The sequence below is a fragment of the Cucurbita moschata genome, unplaced genomic scaffold (assembly GCF_002738365.1).
Source record: "Cucurbita moschata cultivar Rifu unplaced genomic scaffold, Cmos_1.0 Cmo_Scf00010, whole genome shotgun sequence".
In the NCBI taxonomy this organism is placed as follows: Eukaryota; Viridiplantae; Streptophyta; class Magnoliopsida; order Cucurbitales; family Cucurbitaceae; genus Cucurbita; species Cucurbita moschata.
In genome coordinates, this window is record NW_019268526.1 from 5019093 (window position 1) to 5040442 (window position 21350).

The 21350-nt window shown below is 36.4% G+C and overlaps 4 protein-coding genes across 5 annotated transcripts in view; 2 read left to right on the forward strand and 2 right to left on the reverse strand.

The window, feature by feature from the left end:
* The first annotated feature begins 4852 nt into the window (after positions 1–4852).
* LOC111448550 (BEL1-like homeodomain protein 1) lies at positions 4853–8098 on the forward strand. The gene is made up of 4 exons (XM_023088216.1): positions 4853–6190; positions 6525–6898; positions 7055–7115; positions 7194–8098. The coding sequence occupies exons 1-4, from the start codon at positions 5333–5335 to the stop codon at positions 7911–7913; spliced, it is 2013 nt and encodes a 670-aa protein (XP_022943984.1). The 5' UTR covers positions 4853–5332; the 3' UTR covers positions 7914–8098.
* A 1637-nt stretch (positions 8099–9735) lies between these two features.
* Positions 9736–11214, reverse strand: LOC111448788 (E3 ubiquitin-protein ligase PUB23-like). The gene has a single exon (XM_023088537.1). The coding sequence runs from the start codon at positions 11112–11114 to the stop codon at positions 9873–9875; it is 1242 nt and encodes a 413-aa protein (XP_022944305.1). The 5' UTR covers positions 11115–11214; the 3' UTR covers positions 9736–9872.
* Positions 11215–17491: 6277 nt separating this feature from the next.
* Positions 17492–19364, forward strand: LOC111449059 (protein FAF-like, chloroplastic). Its single transcript, XM_023088902.1, has one exon. It carries the CDS (start codon positions 17651–17653, stop codon positions 18932–18934), a length of 1284 nt encoding a protein of 427 aa, XP_022944670.1. The 5' UTR covers positions 17492–17650; the 3' UTR covers positions 18935–19364.
* A 451-nt stretch (positions 19365–19815) lies between these two features.
* The window catches only part of LOC111448294 (serine/threonine-protein phosphatase BSL3), an 11584-nt gene continuing 10049 nt past the window's right edge, over positions 19816–21350 (reverse strand). For both annotated transcript variants that reach the window (XM_023087790.1, XM_023087791.1), the window contains exons 19-21: positions 20831–20966; positions 20617–20756; positions 19816–20521 (exon numbers count right to left, since the gene is read on the reverse strand). In XM_023087790.1, the coding sequence (XP_022943558.1) occupies positions 20438–20521; positions 20617–20756; positions 20831–20966 (360 nt within the window). In that variant the 3' untranslated portion in view covers positions 19816–20437. The remainder of the gene's footprint in view (positions 20522–20616; positions 20757–20830; positions 20967–21350) is intronic.

The following is a 21350-nucleotide window of genomic DNA, read 5'->3' on the forward strand; positions in this document are numbered from 1 at the left end:
ATTAACTACTCGTGGCTAATAAATCTACTTTAAATTTAAAAATTAATATCTTCGGTCACGTTTGGAAACCCTAAGATTAGGTGAATCATAATAATTAGACTCAATAATTTATATCAATTTAATTTTCTTAATATTATCCAAATATTAACTATAATCTTTGATATTAAAACTTTTCAAATGATGCATCAATTTCTCCATTGACGTTTAGTGATAAATAAATAAGAAATAAATGTACGAAATTCACGCTTTTGAAAAGTTGTCGTTTTCTTTCAAATTTCAAAATGTTTTTATTTGGTCTTCCCTCCTTTAATCAAAAGTGAAGGAAATGGAGATGCACCCAACAAATATCTATCATTCTTATCCTCAACTTTTATAAAAAATAAAAATAAAATAAAAATAAAAATAAGTAAAATTACTTCTTTAACCCGACTCAATATCTATTATTTTTTAAATTGATATAATTAATTTTTTAAATTTTTTAAAAAACAATTGTTGAATTGAAGATGGGAAATCCAATTCCAATAATTGAAAACATAAAATGGTAAGTGGGAATTAATGATGCATAAATATGAGTTGCGCTTTAATTTATGTGACCAATAATTGAATGGTTTATTTACTCATAGTCAACAAATATTGGAGCCTTGAAGTACAAGATATTTCTATAATTTCACACGAATTAAATATTAAATGTGAGGGTGCAAAGTAAGTTTCAAAAAATTATTAATTTCTTTTAATATGGATATCAAGATTTAATATCAATGGTTGAGGTGGTTAGAAGTGGACAGAGCAACCTAAGTTCTCGTACAAACAAAAAAACATTAACTTAGCCACGTCAATACAATCCTCAATTGTCAAACAAGTACACTCTAGAAAAGAAGTCGAGCTCGATTGAGGAGATGTTAGCTTAACCATGCCAATAGAATCATCAAGTATATCCTTTGTTGGAAGTGACTCTAATATTTAAAACGAGTCGGTGGCGGGGCGAGAGAGGGCTAGGAAAGGGAGGGTTGTGGAGTTTAGAGGGGAGGGCATATAACAAGCACTATGGAAAGGGAAAGGGAAAGGGAAAAAGTGGAAGTGGAGGGTGGGTTTAATAGAATGGGGGAAAGAACAAAGTAAGAGTATTTAAGTAGAAATTGGGCACCACTTTTTTTGATTTTGATGCCAACTTTAAAGGATGAAAGTATTTAGCCTTCCCCCTCAACTCCATCACCACCATCCACCTACTTATTCTACTTACTCTAATGTCATATAGCATATGGTTTAATATGGTTTTATGAGTTGACGTAATAACCAAAACTTTATCATATACGCAACATTTATTAACAACGACATTTTGTGAAAGCCTACCATGCTCGATAGCTCAACAAAACATAGCCTATGACAACTTTTGATATAGCCGGCGTTCATTGTTCACAAAACACTCTTGATATCATAACCCTTTGGGGGAAAATTATAAGATATGGTGTAAGAAAAGTGTAATGGGTATTGGGTTAGCCAACTCAATTGAAGGAGTGAGTGATCTAAGTCCATTGTGGACCATTTTATGCATCATTGTCTCCTCCACTATCTACCCGAAAAAAACAACCTATCTACTACTTAAATGGATAAAAAGAGGTAACCAAAATGTGGTCCTTGTATTTATATATACCCTACTTCTTCATCTACATTTTCCTTTTTGCATTTTCATTATTACTCTTTTTCCTCCGAATTGTCTTCCTATGTTAACCTATTGACATTTTTTTGTATAAGTTCGAAACTGTCACTAGCAGATATTGTCTCTTTTTGCCCGTTACGTATCGTTAACAGCCTTACAATTTTCAAACACGTCTGCTAAGAAGAGATTTCTACGCATTTATAAGAAATGTTTCGTTCCCAACTCCAACCGACGTGGGATCTCACAATCTACCTCTCTTGGGGGCTAGCGTCTTTGTTGGCATACTGTTCAGTGTCTGACTCTAATACCATTTGCAATAGCCTAAACCCACCACCACCAAATATTGTTTTCCTTGAACTTTCTTTTCTGGGTTCTCCTCGATGTTTTAAAATGCGTCTGTTAGGAAGAGGTTTTCACGCCCTTATAAGAAATACTTTGTTCTACTCTCCAACAGACGTGGGATCTCACAAACTTCAAAATTTATAATTAAATCAATAAAATATTTTATCATTACTAAAATGAAAATAATTTGAAGTATCAAATAAGTTTAAATAGATAAAGGAATAATTTGTTGATTTAAAAAATGGCTACTTTTTGGAGAAAGACATGGTTGTGACATTTGACAATATGATATGTAAATATAAACTTGAAGAAGAGATAATCGTAGCATCTTTGAAGCAATTGGTCAGTCATTCACAAAACCAAACCCTATACGGTAATATTATCAACATGCTGTGTTTGTAGTTTCGGAACAGCCGTCAGATCTTCCGACCATAATCACTGCCGTGAGTGACCAACTAGGAGATTAAAGTATTATTAATTAAATCAGCTCACCGACAAGATAATTAAGTCCTTTTTAATTATTATTTTAATCTAATCCAATAGTATTATATTAATAATACATGATCCTTAAAGTTAATGCATACTTGTCATTCTTATATCATTTTTTTTTTAGAATATTGTTCGTATTATTAAACCAGTTTACATGGGATTGGGTCATGTTACATTTTTTTTAATAATAAACTCAACTAATAATTAATATAAGCTTTATTTTTAACCAATGAAATTACAATAAATAATTAGTTGAAAGTTGAGATAAGCTCATAATAACAATCATTTAGCTTCAGCCACTCCACGCACAACCTAACAACTAACACATCAAAAGGCTAAAACTTTAATTTCATTTTGTGCGTCTTTGGAAGTAAACATTTTATAAGATCACCGCTTTGTTCCGTTGATCCAACATTAGTTAGAGAAGAGAACGGAGCATTTCTTATAAAGACGAGTAAACATCTCGATGAGGCTAACAGTGACACGGGCCAAAACAGACAATACTTACTAGTGGTGAGCTTGAGTTGTTACAAATGGTATCAGAGTCAGATAAAACAGGGTAGTGCGTCAACAAGGATGCTAGCCTTCGGTAGCTTGTGAGATCTCACATCGGTTAGAAAGGGGGAACGAAACATATATCGTGAACGTGTGGAAACGTCTTCGTGTTTTAATAATAATATTAAAAACAACTACTTTTTTTTCCCTGAATTTGAAGAAAGAGGTCAATTAATAAATAGGCCTAATCTAGGTTATCCTTTTAAACACCTTTGTTTCAGTTGGATTTGTTTCCAACCATAAAAAATGGCCTTTAAGAAAAGGCATATCCATTAAAGATTCTTGGTCTAGCAAAAGCCAAAATCTTGTTTAGGCCATGTCAAGTATCTCAATCATGGATATTATTATTGAAGTTAATTCATAAACTTAGCGTTTAAACGCCTTATAATCACCAACATACTTATGCAGATGAACGAACATATCACATCAGTGAGTGAGTAACTCTTTTGGATCAAAATGAAGAAAATAGAAGGACATATGGTACACTAAAATCCCAAAAGGCCGACGAAAAATTACATTAAGATAGTAAAAGGCAGCAGCTTTTCAAATTATAAGCAAAAGGGTGATGAGTTAAAATGAAGGCGTTGGCTGACACATAACAGCCTTTCATGTTAACCTATGCTTTACTTACTGTTGACCAATAGTCTCTGTCGGATGCAAAAGTCTTCCAACGTTGACTGACATGTAATTGAAACATAGATACTATCAAAAAACGAAACATTATTTGTAAAGGGGTCGAGAGCTATCCCTAGAAGACAACGTTTTAAAATCGCAAGGCTGACAGCCGTACGTAACAAATTAAAGTGGACAATATCTACTAACTGTGTAGTTTGACTATCAGAGCAGAAGTTGGGTGAGGATGAGGAGGGGTTAGATTATTTGATGCGGAGAGTACAATTTTGGGAACCCCATTGGCTATTTGAGGTAAAAAACAGTATGTTTTTTGTTTGGTGTGGTTTATATAATGGGAAAAGGTAGGTAGGTAGCGAGCATAGGGGTTTTAATATGCATGTCTATGTTGTTTAGGCTTATAATATACACAAAAGCTTTGGTTTTTAATATTGAGATGCAAAGATTAACAATAATAATAATGATAATGTAATTAATGTGTAGGTACAACGGTGGTTGGCACGAGAATTAGAGCAAGGAAAGGGTGTGGGCGCCTGTTTCCAGTGGTTCATCACAGGGCCACCTCTTGGCATCTGTCCAACCACACATTAAAAAAATAAAGCCAAGAGGACCTCTTTCCTTTTTATCTCCATGATTTGGCCTTAGTGGAAATTGACATTTCCTCGTCTCTCTCTCTCTCTCTCTCTCTCTCTCTCTCTCTCTCTCTGAGTATCCAATTTCTTTATACTTTTACATCAAATCAATGGAGGTCAAGTCACCTGGAGAATTCTCTCTATATATCATCAACAACAGAGCTAAGAACATATTCATAATCAAAGTTAAATTATATACTTAATAACTGTGGATAATTATGATTAACTTTGTTAATCAGACACAACAATCACTGCTTTATGGTGGGGTGTGGAGCTTCTTTCCAAAATAGTCCGATGTATGTATCTTCCATATAAATGAACTGAGACTAACATCCGTACATAAAGGGCTAATACAGACAATATCTGTTAGCTGTGAGCAAGTATCAAAGTCAGACAACGAGCGGGGTGCCAGTGAGAACACTAGCCTCTAAATGGTGGATGATGGACTAATACTGACAATATTTGTTACGGGTGGGCTTCGATTATTACTATATATTTAAAAAAAAGGAAGATATTTAGAGAGAAGAATGAGAGTAAATGGTGGGTTTGTGTTGTTTATCCCTGAATTTCCCCTTCAATCAAAACTCCCAGTTTTCTCTCTCTACTTTGTGTGCGTGTGTATATATAATGAGATAACATTAGGCTCCATATTCTTCTTCCTCTTTCTTTCTTCTTCTGGCTTTTAGAAGAATAATACATCTGTTTCTTCGTCTTGTAATCAAATTCTGCTTTATTCTAATTCATGGGTGTTAAAAGGAACATGTTTTGGGGTATAATTCTTGTTTTTTTGGTTTAATTTTCGTTTTACAGGACTCATCTATGCAACCCAATTAAGAAGAACCAAAAGGGGCCTCTCCATTCTTCTCTATTTCTGTGGGTTTTAGATTGATTGCTCTGTCGGGTTGTTCTGGGTTTTCCCTTTGGAAAAAAAAGGTTTTTTTTTTTTTTTCACTTGTGTACGGCGGAACTGACAAATTCTCTGTGAACACCGCCGACACCGCTGCCGCCGCCGCCGCTTTTGATTACGATGGCGACGTACTTTCACGGTGGTTCAGAAATCCAAGCCAATTCTGACGGAACTCACACTCTTTACCTTATGAACCCAAACTACGTACCTTACTCTGACACCCACTCTCAAACGCCACCCAATATGCTCTTTCTCAACCCTTCTGGACACGCGCTTAACCCTTCCACTCTCCCTCACGCGCCGCCTTCTAACAACCACTTCGTCGGAATTCCACTCTCCACCACCGACGCTCCACGTTCATCCTACGCTTCTCAATCCCATCACGAAATCGCAGCCCTCCATCCTATGCCATCTCAGCGTCTCCACTACAATCTATGGGCTCCTATGGATCAACAAACCCACCACGGAATCTCCACCGTGTCGGCCACCACCGACTCTACCGATTTGTGCTTCCGCCGTCCGACGACACAACAGGGTTTGTCCTTGAGCCTCTCTTCCCAACAGTCGCTTTACCGGACGCTATCAGCGGAACAGGAGATTCAAGGAGGCGGCGGCGCTCCGGCAATCTCGCCGACGAGTGGGGATGATATTCGGGTGTCGGGAAATTCGCCGACGTCGGTGTCGGTGGTGTCAAGTGGAATTACGGGGGTTCAAAGTGTGATATTGGGATCCAAATACTTGAAAGCGGCTCAAGAACTTTTGGATGAAGTGGTTAATGTTGGGAAAGGAAATTATAAAACCGACAAAGGGGATGGTACAAAGGACAAGATGAAGATGAAGAAAGAATCAACGGCTGCGATTGGAGGAGAGCCCTCCGGCGGTGGTGAAACCACTTCCAAGCCCGCCGCCGAGCTTAGCACTGCTCAAAGACAAGACCTTCAGATGAAGAAAGCTAAGCTTATTGGAATGCTTGATGAGGTACCCATCAAACCATTTTCTTCGTATTCAAAATTTATATGCATGCATCATATCATATTACATCGCAGATATTCATGTCACACCTTCTATTCGGTCAAATTTTATGGGGTTTGATATTATTTTACCAAATTCAAGAAACTCTATTATGATTAAAATTAATCGCATAAAAAGTAGAATAAAAAACAGTATTAGAACGTGTGGTTGCCTCATTGAATAATCTTCAACTGTTTATCTGATTTTTGGGTACGGCATAGTAAAACCCTTTAAAAGTGATATAAAAATGGCTAAGGAATTGAAATTATGGGTGTAATTAATCTGAAATTGGTTGAATTAGGTGGAGCAAAAGTACAGACAGTACCACCAGCAAATGCAAGCAGTGGTGAATTGCTTCGAGCAGGCGGCAGGGTTGGGGTCAGCCAAGTCCTACGCCTCCCTCGCACTCGAAACCATTTCAAAGCAATTCCGGTGCTTAAAAGACGCAATATGTGCACAAATTAAAGCCACGAGCAAAAGCTTGGGCGAAGAGGATTGGTTGGGTGCCAAAATTGAAGGGTCAAGATTGAGATACGTGGACCATCATCTACGCCAACAAAGAGCTTTACAACAATTGGGTATGATTCAACACAACACTTGGAGACCCCAAAGAGGCTTGCCCGAACGTGCTGTTTCTGTTCTTCGTGCTTGGCTCTTCGAGCATTTCCTTCACCCGTAAGTCATTTTTCGTCTCAACATCTAGCCATTCTTTTCGAGAAGTCCAAAGCAAAGTGATGATAGCTTATGTTCAAAGTTATCAACATCATAACATCGTAGGGATCCGTGATTCCTAACATCCAGAAATTAACCGTTTTTCTTATGATTCTTTAGGTATCCAAAAGATTCAGACAAGATTATCCTCGCAAAACAAACGGGACTCACAAGGAGCCAAGTATGAATGTCCATTACGTTGGAGAATGTTTTAATATCATTTTTTTTACAGGAATCTTATAATAATTAATGGCTGCAGGTATCTAATTGGTTCATAAATGCAAGAGTTCGTCTATGGAAGCCAATGGTTGAGGAAATGTACTTGGAGGAAATCAAAGAGCAAGAACAAAACGGGGATTCCCACGACATGCTTAGAACCAACAAAAACGAACCCAACAAGCAACATGGCGGCGGCGGCGGAGGAGGAGGAGATCAGATTAATAACAACAATATTAAGGATGATCATGCACAGTCCAAGACAGAAAATTTGATGAACAATCAAAACAATATCCATGCAAGTCCCAAGAAACAAAGAACAACGACCGCCGCAAACAACAACCTGGAAACCCCATCCACAAAAACCATGCTTTTAAGGGATATCGACACAACAAAACACCTTCTTCAAACCACGGCAGAGATGAACATGAATCATCATCACTATCATGGGGGAGGGGGAGGATTTGGTGCGTACCCAGTTGGTGAAATTGGAACAAGGTTCAATTCCGAGCTCCTCACACCACGTTTCCATGGAAATGGCGTCTCTCTCACTCTTGGCCTTCCACATTCGGACACCCAACACAATTACCACTTGGGGAGAAGGCTTGATATCACCAATGGAGGAGGGCCCGATTTCTCCGACATCAATCCCGCTCCGCCCCCTCCCCCGCCGCCTCATTCTGCCTCGACCGCCTACGACCATGTCGAAATGCAAACCACCAAAAGGTTCGCCGCCCAATTATTGCCTGATTTTGTGGCTTGACGACAATGCAGCTGATGGATTGAATGAATGAATGAGAGTGGAAATATAAAATCATACTTGTCAGTATAGGACCATATAATTTATATGTGTATGTATTATTTATACTTCATCCCGAACTTAATTTGTATTATATATAAATTTTCACACACATTTCCACCAATAATTAAGTAGATTTGAAGAACAAATATTAGTGTGGAAAACCATTTACTTCATTGTTTTTACTGCTTCGTTTCTTTTAAGGAAAGGGATCGACAAAATCCAAGAGGATGAAACCATGCACGTCCATGCTTGAATCAACTCATATCATCATATTATCACATCATTAACAAGTGTTTTAATTTCATCTAATGGGTCTTAACTATCGATGTAAACCCTAATCAATACAAGGTACGAAAAATAATATATATATATATATATATATATATATATATATATATGATACGTCATGTATATGATTTTGATGTCATATTTAGAGGCCGTCTACGTACTGACATAATTGAAGAAACATTTTGATAAGACAATGAGTCATTTATATACGAAAAATAATATATATATATATATATATATATATATATATGATACATCATGTATATGATTTTGATGTTATATTTAGAGGCCGTCTACGTACTGACATAATTGAAGAAACATTTTGGTAAGACAATGAGTCATTTATATTTATAGATGGTTTGATATGAACGGCATACCGCCGAGGTGGGGTGAGTGGGTCATCTTTCATTCACACTTTTTTTTATTTATTTTTTTACATTTTAGAAAATATGAAAAAGGAAATAAAGAGAATGATAATGAAAAGGAGTTTGTCGGGTTTGTTAATTAAAGGAAGATGGAATAGGAGTTGTTGAGAATTGTTGGGAGGAATCCCGAGTTAGCTAACTACGAGAATATTATGAATTTATAAGCAAATGAATATTATCCGAGTTGTTACAAGATCTTTTAAGAAAATCAAAAGCAAAATCATGATAGATTATTGTAACAGTTTAAGCTCACCATTATTAGATAATGTCGTAGTGTCGTTCGTCAGCCTCATGGTTTTAATAGTAGGGGTGAAAGTTTGTGATTCCTAACCGATATTAGATTATGGGAAAGCCGACATAGAGTACTAATAGTAGGGTGATTAAAGGGATAATAATGTAATTATGGAGTGATAATACGTTGAAACCAAATTAATAATAGAAAGAAAAAGAGATTAGAAGTGAGAGGGTTGAATTTGGTGAGGGTGACAGCTTCTTACCATTGAATATTGTGGGCTTCCCTTGTTCCTTTGCCTTCTTTCTCAAATACATCCTCACATGGAGGAGGGTCACCTCCTTTCCTTTCTTCATAACATCACTCCAACTTTAAACCCACTTATTTTCTGCTCATTAAAATTGATTATCTTCGAATTTTATCGATCTAACCACTCAAGTCCACTGCTAACAGATATTATCTAATTTGTCTTGTTACATATCATCATCAGTTTCACGAGTTTAAAACGCATCTACTAGAAACAAATTTTCACATCTTTATAAGGAATGTTTCGTTCCTAATCAATTGGACCCACTGTAAAAAAAAATAAAAAATTAAAAAGAAAAAAAAAGAAAAAAGAGCTTATTAGGTTGCTCATAAGTTGGGCCGACAATGGGATTGGGCTTGATGGACTTGAGTGATTTATCAAAATTGGGCCGGCCCATTCTTCGATGTATATAAAACTAAGTTTAAATAAAATTCAAACTAAAATCATTTACCATAAACAAATTATATTATTTAAATTAATAAATTAGAGCTCTTTAATTTACGCAAAAAAAATTGAAACTCAAAACACTTAGTACGAACAAAACCGAAAATTGTATACCATTCTTTTGAATTGCAAGCAACTTTTGCTCACGTAAATATTCTATGTTTTGAATGTTTGTACAAGAGGACGAGGACGAGGACGAGGATGACGAAGAAGAATAAGAAGAATCAAGATGATGACGATGGATAAGCAGACGCCAAATGTGGCGGAATACAAGAAGAATTACTCCAAACCCTCGAATGCAACTTCAGTATATCCCTCGCCTTCTCTCTCGTCTTCGAGCTACAATCCATTTGCAACACCAAACACAGTTTCGCCACTACTCCCACCTCCAACATTTCTTGAACTATCTTTTTCGATGCTGAAAATCGACATATTGATGACAATATCCTCACCGCTCGATCGCTTGCCATTGCCGAAACCCTAAGTATTTTCTTCGACACGATCGCAACCCCAGCACCGTGTTCCATCAGCTTCTCTCGTCCCTCCGCACACCCACACAGCTGATCCAAAATCACCAGCCCTATCTCCGACCACCGCCTGTCGGTCGAGTTCAAAAGCAGCTCCACCAACACGCCGACTGCCCCGCCTTCAACCGCTTTCACACGGTTCCTCCCCCAAGGGCACACCTCGGCTAGAATCTTCAATGCGGATTTGGAGGCTTGGTGAGATATATGATCATGTATAACGCGCACAATTTCACTAACAAGTTCCCTCTCAATGCTCATCAACCGAATTGGATCAGCAAGTTCCAAGCTTGATTTGAGCAACATTATGGCGTAGGCTCTAGATTGGCAGTTCCCATTTTTTAGGACAAAAGTAAGAGAGTTTATGAAGTTACCATCGCCATTTACGAGATTCTTGAGATGGGCTTCCGAGGATTTGATGTGGAACAGAATTTCCACCGCCAATTCAACGGACCCAATGTTCTTATCACCACCACTCTTAATAACGGCGGCTACAAACTCAAAAGCTCCATCGGATTGAGCCACAAGGGTGCAATTTCTTTCACTCTCCAAGGCAATGGCTTTGAGTGCAAGGAGGCACTTGTGGTTGGAATTGGGGAAGTTCTTGGCCTGTTTGAGGATCTTGGCGACATGGGTTTTGTCAATGGGTGACTTGGGAGTTGGAATTCGTTCAACTCCATGAGAGGCGTTGAGGGTGCACCAAGCTTGGATCAAACGGCGAAGGGTGTGGTTTGGGGTTACCAAATCGGGATCGGACAAGGGCTGTTTCGTGATGGGGCAAGTTCTCTTGTTGCATGAGAAGAGCCATTTCTCGATGTTGGATCGGTCGTAGGTGATGCCGGTGGAGATGGTCACCGGATCTCTCATCAATTGGAGGGAAATTGGGCAGAGGAAATAGGAGGGGACTTCAAGATCGCCGCCGCCGTCTTCTTCCATTCTCATATTGCTTCTAACAACAAAGCTGAAAGGAAAGGGGGGATTGAATAAAAAGATGGGCTTTGGCGTTGGAAATGCTGAAAAGTTTGAATTTTTTTTTTTTTGAAGGGTTCGTCGGAATTCGTAGCTTAGAAAAAGGAGAGGGATTTAAATGAGGACAAAGTGTTGGCAATTGGCTTAGCCAAGTTGATGATAACGATAAAGTCAACACACGGAAATTCGAGACACTGAGATCTAAAGTCAACACACGGAAATTTGGGTAAAAATAGGATTAGATTATAAAGAGAAAGATCAAAAGCAATAATAAAGACAAACTTCACCCTTTCCCAACATGTTGGAACAACCAAAAAAACTCCTCAACCATATCCTTAAACCAATAAAATTCTCTTTCTCTGTCTTCCAATTTAACAACAAAAGTCTTTCACGTCTACCGCCAGTAGATATTGTTCATTATCGACACCCCTCGTGAACAAACCGAATCGACCATTTAATCGATGGAGTGAATTTAAAGTATTTAAATTAAAAAAAAAAAAAAAAAAATAGTGACAGGAGTTAAATAATAAAAAAAGTATTGTCAAAAACGATGTCTGAAGGAGCAAGGCTGGCGCCAACCGCCCCTGGTGGGGTTATAATTCACCCACGCATTTCATGGCTGATGCATTTAATTCCATAAATCCACATTTATCTAATCCGAAATATTCGCATTCATTGGGTCAACGAAAATGGCTACTCGTCGGTATTTGTATAAATTAATTACGATTATTTAAGGGTTTCCTTTTACATTGGTATTTAGAGATAATAAATTATGAAATTCAATGCCTAAACAAATTTTTAAATAAAATACTCCAAAAACTCAAGTCAATCCCATCTATTTATATAATAATTACATAGTTTATTTGAATTGAGTTCATTCTAATTAATACGCATAAAATAAATAAATAAATAAATTATTTTTAAAATGAGAGGGATGAGGGGCTAAAGAAGTCGCAGCAAACAATTATTATTAATTTTGGAAATGTTACAAAAGTAAACGATTTAATGAGAATTAATATGGTTGAGTAAACAGTTGAATAAATAGTGTCTTGTCTACGTGGACAGTCCACAGCCATTTTCTCATTTCTGAAACTCCAATAATTAATTGACTTTCAAATTTTAAAATTAAGAAATTAATTTAGGTCCCGGTTGTCGGTCATCACCTTTCACACTCTTCGTCAAAATTCAAAGTCATCCATTAATCGTTCATTAATCCTTCCCATTTTTAATGCATATAAAACTGGCAATCACAATATAATTCTTTCAATTTCCAATTATGCCCTTTCTTTATTGATCCCAAATCACTGTCCAGATCCGGGCTGTAGTAAAAATGGGCCGGGCCGAAATTTAGAAACGGGCCCAACAACAAAATAGGGCTATGGGCTGTAGATCTCTGGCAATTGTAAAATGGGCTATGGGCGGAAATTTAGAAACGGGCCCAAGAACAAAGTGGTGTCTCATCCGTCAAGACATTGGAGCCTGGCGACGTTTAAAGGAGGGCGGCCGGGCGGAGAAGGAGCCGACCACTCCGAATCCATCACACCGGTCGACCCCGGGCTGGACCTCCTGCATCTTTATTTCTAATCAAATTAAGACACCGTAGCTTTAAAGAAAAGTGATTTTCCCTCCCAAGATTTTGTTGGATTTTGGGTCAGACATTTTGTCCTTTTTTTCTGTCTTTCTTCGCCCTATCTAACATTGTTGGTCGGATGTTTTTAAAGAATATAGGCTAATCAATCTTTTCCATTTTCATCATCATTTAAACCCAAAAAATTAAATAATAATAATAATAATAATTTAGAGTACGGACGAAGGGCAGTGGAATCCAATTTGATGGAGAAGATTACGAAGATCTCGAATTCGACAGAGACACGACAGCCTTACTTTTATTTATTTCTATTTCCACGTGGAATTTCCATATTCCTACAAAGTAGCTAAGAATTAGAATTAGAATTAGAATTGAACGACGATTTTATCGTTCCACTATCCACGTGGCTGTGACTGTCCATAAAAAAGAAAAGGCTGAAAGCTATTCAGACCGGAGCGGAGGCCTCGCCATCATGGTGGGCTCAGCTAAAAGGGCCTGGACCACCCGAACCAGGCCATTATCCATACTCTTGGCCTTAGCCTCAAGAGGGAGACCAGATATTCGCGTAGAAATGAGTCGCACACGTGGCGAAGACTCATTCGTAGAAATAAGAATTCGAAAAATAATATTCTTGATATTCGGCATTTGTTTGGTTTCATTCCATGTTTATAATGTAACGTCCAATCAATGCAATAATGGAAAGCAGAAGGGTTTATGATGGAAACGGGAATAATCACAAAATAATTAAATTAATATTATATGCTTTGTTGGTCGAGCATCCTCTTCCATTTCTTTTCGTTTTTTTTTTCTTTTTTAAATTTTTCTGGAAAGTTTCTTTGTCAGAAACCAGCATCGGTCCCATCGCTTTTGCTGACGTCCGTCAATTTTTTTACCAAATTGTCGTTCCCTTTTAATTTCCTCAACTTTAGGGCCCCCTAACATTATAATTACAACCCTAAGTTATTCAAAAATTTCCATTAATTATTAAATTATTTACATCTTTATAATATGATTTTTTTTATAAAAAAAAAAGTAACAACACACCCTTCTTTCATAGTACAAAATTATCGTATGATTTTAAGGGTTGGTATATAAAATTGAAAATTAGGTCAAAAGGTGGTAGGGTCAGTTTCGTCCTTTTGCATGCCCATTACGACATCAGTTAAGCTTTATACACAAATATTTTTCTAATATTGGTAAGGCTGTGAACTACATTTTTTTTGCTTATTTATATTCATGTCTCGACAAGTGGGAATCATACACAGAACCATATACTCCTTTTTCTTTTTATTTATTAAAATTCATAGGGAAAGCATAAAATTAGCCTCTCCTAAAACTATAGGTTTAATTATAAAATCACATATATTAAAGTTTAAATACAATTAGTCAACAGTTTCACTAATCATACAAACATGTTAAAATAATGTTAATTAAGGAATTTAGAGTGATTAGTGATTAGTGATTAGGATAAAGATAGTGCAATCCACAGGCGTCCATTGGTGGTTGCATGCTGCTGCTACCCATGGCAGCAATTAAAGCCACAAGCTTGCACTTTTTATGCACATATTCTTCCAATGCCCCATTTGGACCATCGCATAATTCCCTTTTTTCTAAAAATTATACCGATAAAGAAATAATAATAATAATAATTATTATTATTATTATTATTATGGATTCCTTGAGTCAATTACTTTGAATCAATTCATCCAGTTGTAGTGCGTTCTAATTATACTCCACATAAATTAATATTATGGATTAATGTTTAATTTCCATTTGTTCGGTGAACACGTTTGATTGTTAATTAATTAATTAAGTTGACTTAACAATCAGACAAAACATTAATTATATTCTTTTTTTTTTAATTAAAAATAAATAATATTTGTATATAAGTAAAGAGAATAAAATATTTAAAAAATGGAAATGGAAATAATTATTATGCATGTTGCAGTGGATTTAGTTGGTTGGGTGAAAGGAGCGTCTGATCTGCGACGGTTTCTGTGTCTTCCTCGGTTTGCGGCAAACCGCACTGGATTTTTTGTAATATTAAAACGGCTCCAATTGCAAGCTTCATGTTCATCCGTTATCCATTTCCTAAAAATTGCAACTTAATTAATAATAGAATGAAATAAGGAAAGAATATACATTGTATTTAGGAAACCAAATTATAAGGTGAAATGGATGAAGTCAACCTTTATTGTATTCTGTATGCATGAAGCATGAACGTAGGTAGCCCGCATTGATCCTTCCAATCACATTAACCAATAAGCCATTATGCATGCCCACCTCCCCCCGAATCTCGAGATTCACAGTCACGATCGTGCTTGTTCAAGATGTATTATTCAAAACTCCATGCCTAGTAACGTGTATATTTCCAAAATCACATCTAATATGTCAAGATTAATTATGCTTGACATGTTAATTTATGTGATCCACAACCGTTATGCATTATAATTTGTGTATATCTACACCATCTAGGCTTGCTCGAATACATCGACTGGGAACTGACCCATGTGCCAATCATCGCATTGAGATATCCCGACGATCCATCCATCTGAATTCTCTTGAGCATCGGACTCACCGATGTTTTGGCTAAACCATTTGTGACACACATTCTAGTAAGTGGATGCATAATTCAACCTCTGACACATGGGCTGGGTTGCAATACAGGCACACCCATGCTGCCCCATTCCTATCCTTGAAAAATACATTTCACACGAAGTCGCTTGAGACACTTGTCTTCGAATGCTTGCCCTTACTTTGACACATGCATGTGCCACAGGATAGCTTGCTTAGGTCATAAGGTCCAGGGGTGGTGGAGAGCTGACATGCCTCCTTCTATAGTACATTTTGAGGCATTTCCAAACTGGGGTGTAGACATGAATTTTTGTGAGCAAACATATGGTGTCGTGGAGCGTTTGACCGATGTTTAATCGATATCAAATTTGGCGAGCTTTCATATTTCATATGGACAAACTTGACTCCAAAATCGTATGTCCAAATTCCCTTTGGATCTGAGGTTAAGGCCTTGGACCCTATCCAGCCCTTAAATAAGCTTATCTTGTTTATTCATGTCTTCTCGTTGTTCTTATATTTTTTATTCCTCATTTCCACTTCAATATACACATTATATGGTATGTTGGACGATGCATCGTCCTCCTCAATTGCATCATGACATTCTTCTATATTGAAGTTCACCATTTTACTTGTCCGAACGTGAGCATTACAATCTAATCTTTTCGCGGTTGTGATGCTTTCCCTCACTTAAATTAGTCATCATCTTCAATGACTTTTTCGGGACACAACCACATTATCGATCATGACATGGAGCACAACTTCAGCTTCCTTTCCACGAAAGGACAACGTGGGACATTCACAAAATTTCTTGCACAAATGTTTGTGTTTGGTAGGGATCATATTCCAACAAAACCTCTCCACGTGAAGGTTTTAAATAAGCTTTTCATGACATAATAATAATAATAATTATTATTATTATTTTTGTTCGCTTGTAATATTAAAATCCGTAACATTACTCAAAAAGTAAAAAAAAAAAAAAAAAAAAAAAAAAAGGCTTTATTTTCTTTATAAAAAAAAAAAAAAAAAAGGCTTTATTTTCTTTATAAAAAAAAAAAAAAAAAAGGCTTTATTTTCTTTATAAAAAAAAAAAAAAAAAAGGCTTTATTTTCTTTATAAAAAAAAAAAAAAAAAAGGCTTTATTTTCTTTATAAAAAAAAAAAAAAAAAAGGCTTTATTTTCTTTATAAAAAAAAAAAAAAAAAAGGCTTTATTTTCTTTATAAAAAAAAAAAAAAAAAAGGCTTTATTTTCTTTATAAAAAAAAAAAAAAAAAAGGCTTTATTTTCTTTATAAAAAAAAAAAAAAAAAAGGCTTTATTTTCTTTATAAAAAAAAAAAAAAAAAAGGCTTTATTTTCTTTATAAAAAAAAAAAAAAAAAAGGCTTTATTTTCTTTATAAAAAAAAAAAAAAAAAAGGCTTTATTTTCTTTATAAAAAAAAAAAAAAAAAAGGCTTTATTTTCTTTATAAAAAAAAAAAAAAAAAAGGCTTTATTTTCTTTATAAAAAAAAAAAAAAAAAAGGCTTTATTTTCTTTATAAAAAAAAAAAAAAAAAAGGCTTTATTTTCTTTATAAAAAAAAAAAAAAAAAAGGCTTTATTTTCTTTATAAAAAAAAAAAAAAAAAAGGCTTTATTTTCTTTATAAAAAAAAAAAAAAAAAAGGCTTTATTTTCTTTATAAAAAAAAAAAAAAAAAAGGCTTTATTTTCTTTATAAAAAAAAAAAAAAAAAAGGCTTTATTTTCTTTATAAAAAAAAAAAAAAAAAAGGCTTTATTTTCTTTATAAAAAAAAAAAAAAAAAAGGCTTTATTTTCTTTATAAAAAAAAAAAAAAAAAAGGCTTTATTTTCTTTATAAAAAAAAAAAAAAAAAAGGCTTTATTTTCTTTATAAAAAAAAAAAAAAAAAAGGCTTTATTTTCTTTATAAAAAAAAAAAAAAAAAAGGCTTTATTTTCTTTATAAAAAAAAAAAAAAAAAAAAAAAAAAAAAAAAAAGGCTTTATTTTCTTTATAAAAAAAAAAAAAGAACAAAATTTTGTTTGAAATAAAATGGTAAATTTGACCGTTACTATACAATCAGTAAGCATTATTGGTTTAAATAAAAAAACTAAAGAAAATAAATAAATAAAAAGATAGAAATAGAAATAGAAATAGAATGGTGGAGGTTTCCAATGGTGGCGTAAGGGCATGGCCCCACCGGACGGACATGGTTCCATTTCCCATTTCCAAAGCTGAGTTTTCATTCCCTACAAATACCCTCTTCCCCTTCCCCTCTTCTTCTGCTAAGCCCCATCAGCTTCAGCCTTCACTCAATTCCCTCTTCTTCTTCTTCCTCTTCCGACTCTGTTCCAGCTATGAAGACTCTGTTCCATGACTACAAAACCCTTCAAAAACAGGGCATCCTCACCGCTCTACCTTCCTCGGATCTCCAATTCCCCACACTCCCACCGCCTTCCCTGAGAAGAACCCTCTCCGCCGACATGTCCTCCTCCAAGTGCTTCTCCGCCATCAAGAAGGTTGCTTCTTCCCTAGCATTCTCTCTTCCTCCTTATTCTTCTTCTTCTGAAGACGAACAGGACTGTGACGAAACCATTGGGTTTTGGAGCTCTGTTCATGAAGAACAGAGGAAGAACAGAACAGAGTGTCAAAAACAGGGGAATAATGATGATGATGATGATTCTTGGAAGTCAATTCTGTTTCAGAACTCTGCTCCCAAATCGTCTGTTGTTCCTTATGTTCATCCTCTTCTCCAAAAATCAGCTCACTCTCTCAGTGAAAACAGTCTTCTAATTTGCACTGAGAGTCTTGGATCCGAGACTGGCTCCGATGGCTTCTCTTCCTACCCTTCCTCGGAGTTTGGAGACTTCGACGGAGATACGACGGAAACAGAGTACCCCGACATACAGACATTTCAATGGAAGCCCATCAAATTCGGTCGCAAGAAATCGCCGCCGAGGTCTTTTCCCCCGCCGATTTCTTCTCTCTGTTCTCCCGACGGCGCCTCCGTCTGCATTCAGTCCCGCCGGGAAAATGGGCGGTTAATTCTCGACGCCGTCTCTGTTCCCTCAAAGAAGAATTTCCGCGCCGATCGCCGAGATGGCCGTCTCATTCTCTCTTTTGTTACAACTCCGGCGAATTTATTGATTAAAGAATCGAAAATTGTCGAAGAGAGAGACGATTTGGAAGCCGACGACTCGGAAATCCCGATGGATGAGGTTGCGAGATTGTCGAGCTCTGTTATGAACTTCCATCGATTAGCAATGATGATGAAGAAGCCAAATGGATTCATCAATCGGAATCCGGCATGGCCAAAGGAAAAAGATGCTCCAGAGCCACTAACCCCACTATCACAGTCACTTCCACCGCGTCCTCCGTCGCTCACGGCGGCGACAGCAGCGACTTCTCTGAATGCATACGAGTACTACTGGCGATCGAAACCAACCGGAATTCAAAACCTAAAGAGCCAACAACAAATTCAACCCATCCAGAGCATAACCTGCAAATTTATATCTTCAAACAATCAAATGGCGGATGAGAAACAGCAAATTCTAAACTATTTGGTTCCATTGTCGAATGGATGTAAAGTTCCCAGAAGGTCTGTTCTTCTCCGGGAGCCCTGCTGCATTGCCACCACCTAAGCCACCGCCGCCGTCGACCGGAAAAACCCATACCCTAATCTCTATACATATTAATTCTGAATTGTTAAATCTCAGCCATTTCTTTCCTACTCACCCAGAAAAGCAATAACAGAGAGGCTATCGAAGAAGACGATAGAGAATTATCTGAAATTAGCAATTAGAAATTAAAAATCTAAAGAAAAGAAAAGAAAAGAAAAGAAAATAGTGTACATTACGATCCCATTTAAAAAGTGTCGGCGATCTCTCAAAGCTGAAGAAAATCAGAGGCCGATCTTTGACCCACTGGACTGTCCTGTCCTGTCCTGTCTGTTCTTACTATTTTTTTGGCTTCGCTATTATCTAACCAATGGGTTTCAGTATGCTTCCACTCTGTATCAATTACTCTTCCATTTTTGCAACATCATAATCCAACGCTGGTTTGGGTTGCTCATCATGGCCTTCAAAATTCCATTAATTACATATTTATTACAATAATGCAAATAAATATGTTCTTGTTTTCAAAAATCCTATGTTACAATCATATAAATACACATCTACCATTAATATTATCACTCAAAAGAAAATATGAAAAGATAATGTTTTTGTTGAGGTGGGCACTACAAATTTTGAAAATGTTGACGGAAAAAGCAACAAAATCAAAATTGATTTGACAAATTGTTACTTTAAGCCCTTTTTCAGTCAAAGAAACCAGAAAAAATGTTTATAGCAAGTCAATAATTTGGTGAAAAGTATATGAACATACATGAACAAAAGTTGAAAATAAAAAGATCACAAATATAAAAGTAGTGGATTCACAAGCTTCATCCAAATTAAAAGTTTGAGAGTTATTTATGAGGAATATTGAATTTCATGAATAAAAACGTGGGGAAAAAGCAAAGAAAAAGAAGAAAGAAAATGAAAACGGCATTCACTAATCAAAACTTGGTAGCTCTTGACATGAGAAATTAACAAGTTCCGTCGTCTCCACACAATTACATTCTACAAAGAAACAAAGCAACAACCTCTATGATACAAAGGCCAATCACATAGACGTTTTACCTTCACTACCAAATCACACCCCACCACCATATCTTTAAATTAAAATCTGTCCACTAGAAAGGGAAAAAATAATAGAGACCAAAAAAATTGAAGAATTACCATTGGTGAATGGTAATACCTATAGAAGCAGCAAAAAAAAGACCCCAAACCATCTACCACTGGTGCTCGAGACCCGATATTGAATGGTACAAGCGTCGATAATACATCTTGTAGCGCATCTAACATTCTAAACATCACTGCCACCAGCAAACTGATTCTCGAACCTATACAATCCATTTGATGGCTTATTGAAGGTGTGTGAAAATTGGAACTCCAGCCTTCTTCGTATATCCATTTGAACAACGATCACAAGTTCTGGTACTCGGAGGACGGGGCGTGTGTTCTATACATGACACCAGAACTGCCATAGTGGTAGTAGCACGAGGCAAGACTCGACATAAATTCAGTGACGTGTCAAACAATGTGCTATATCCATGCAAGGGAGCCCCGGTCATTGGCTACTTGAGGGCGGCCTCTAGTAGGTGTTGGAGGTCTGTTGGCATTCAGCTCCTGATCTCATAGAAAACCAATATAATGGAATCAGTATTGTTGACGTGCAAACTTAGGGAAAGAAAATTCATTGTGAATGTACATATCAGCAGCACCTGCATCCACGTATCTTCTAAATGACGTTCTGGTGATGCCTCTGGGGAAGTCATTGCAGGTGGCAAAGGGTGAATTAGCTTTGGAACAACAACAAGATCTCGTCCAAGAACTAAAATAGCTCCAGCATTATTTGCAGTGCCTGTATGCAAGAACCGAAATTGTATCAGCAAAAATATTCCATATCCCAGAAATAAGATCAAGCAAGAAGAATACCGCAGTAATTTGTGGCCGAGAAAAGTGTAATCAAATGCCCTTGAGCGAAGCGTTCAAAACCATCCATGACACATTCATGGGCACGAACTATCAGCTGAAGGTCATTATTGTTGCAAAATTCCATGACACGATCAGGCTGCAGAAACAACAATTCCATATGAGCATTTTACAGTAATGGCCAATCCATTGATTGTACTTGAAAAGTGATTCAATCAACATTTGTTAAAAAAGAGTTCCACACCGTAGTGAAACAGATGCGTTGTTAATAATAGACATTAAGAAGCTATTTGCAGTGGACTTTAAAGGTGAAAAATCTCAAAAACAAATTAAAGTCAACGATGATGCACTGGAGCTACTCATGAGTCGTGATCTACTATGCCGAAGGCAGAGACAATATATCTTTTAATCATTTTCCACATATTTCACAAGTAGAGGTGCTTTACTTACCTAAAGTTAGTTGTCCTCAACGAGTATTTTTGGACAGAATTTGTAGGTTATGCACTGTTTGGGGGGGGGGGGG